Source organism: Loa loa (assembly GCF_000183805.2).
Source record: "Loa loa unplaced genomic scaffold supercont3.4240, whole genome shotgun sequence".
Classification (NCBI taxonomy): Eukaryota; Metazoa; Nematoda; class Chromadorea; order Rhabditida; family Onchocercidae; genus Loa; species Loa loa.
The window spans coordinates 1-800 of NW_018112416.1; the positions used below are offsets into that span (position 1 = coordinate 1).

An 800-nucleotide genomic window follows, 5' to 3' on the forward strand; every position below is an offset into this window, starting at 1 on the left:
AATATTTGAAATACTTGGAAATGTTCTATTGTTTCATCCCGATTAAAATTTTATTTAATTAGACTCGAATTTTATAATTCCAAATATTGATGAGCGGAAAACAGGCAGATATACAAACAGCCTTATAATAGTCAGGAATATGTCGAGTCTTATACTATAGAAGTATTAAACTAATGAGAAATGAAAAAGATCAAATACACAAAGTATCATTGCATATATCAGTATATCATGATGATATATTTTAGAATTTGACAAATTTTTTCGATATTTTACCTCTTGATGGAAAAGTATCAACGATGACAATTACAAAGCTTTTTTATTTACAAATAAAGACTGTTGAAGAGTAAAGAGCAAAAAGGGGCCACCACTGAAAGGATAATTAATATACCGAATAAGCTTTAAATAATGTAGTGATTTTAGCATAAGACCAATCCTGACGACAATTCTGATACATCTTATAAATTTTAGACGAATAAAATGTGATGTTGATTTTACAAAAAAAAATCCCATAAAATAAACTGAATAAAGAACTTACACTTTTTACGAAATAATAAATCGAGCTGCGTCAATTTATGCCGGCAACTTTTAATATCCTGAAAAGAATTCAAAATATCCTATTCCTTTTCTTCCTGCTCATTTTCCAGTATTTGTAGATGGTCTTCATTCTTTTGAGCCTCAATTCTCTCAGATGTTATTTTTGCATTCTTTATCGCATTTGTATTGGAAATACACAACATTCTTGAATCTTTCGGTTTTTGTACATTTTCCGTTTTACTATTTCTATTTACTAATGCCTGGAA

General features: G+C 28.5%; 1 protein-coding gene across 1 annotated transcript; it reads right to left on the reverse strand.

The window, feature by feature from the left end:
• Positions 1-614: 614 nt before the first annotated feature.
• On the reverse strand, positions 615-794 carry LOAG_16133 (hypothetical protein; the record flags this gene model as incomplete). The annotated part of the gene is made up of 1 exon (XM_003151621.1): positions 615-794. A coding segment is annotated over one exon (180 nt), but the record flags the coding sequence as incomplete, so codon positions are not given.
• Between the last annotated feature and the right edge of the window lie 6 nt (positions 795-800).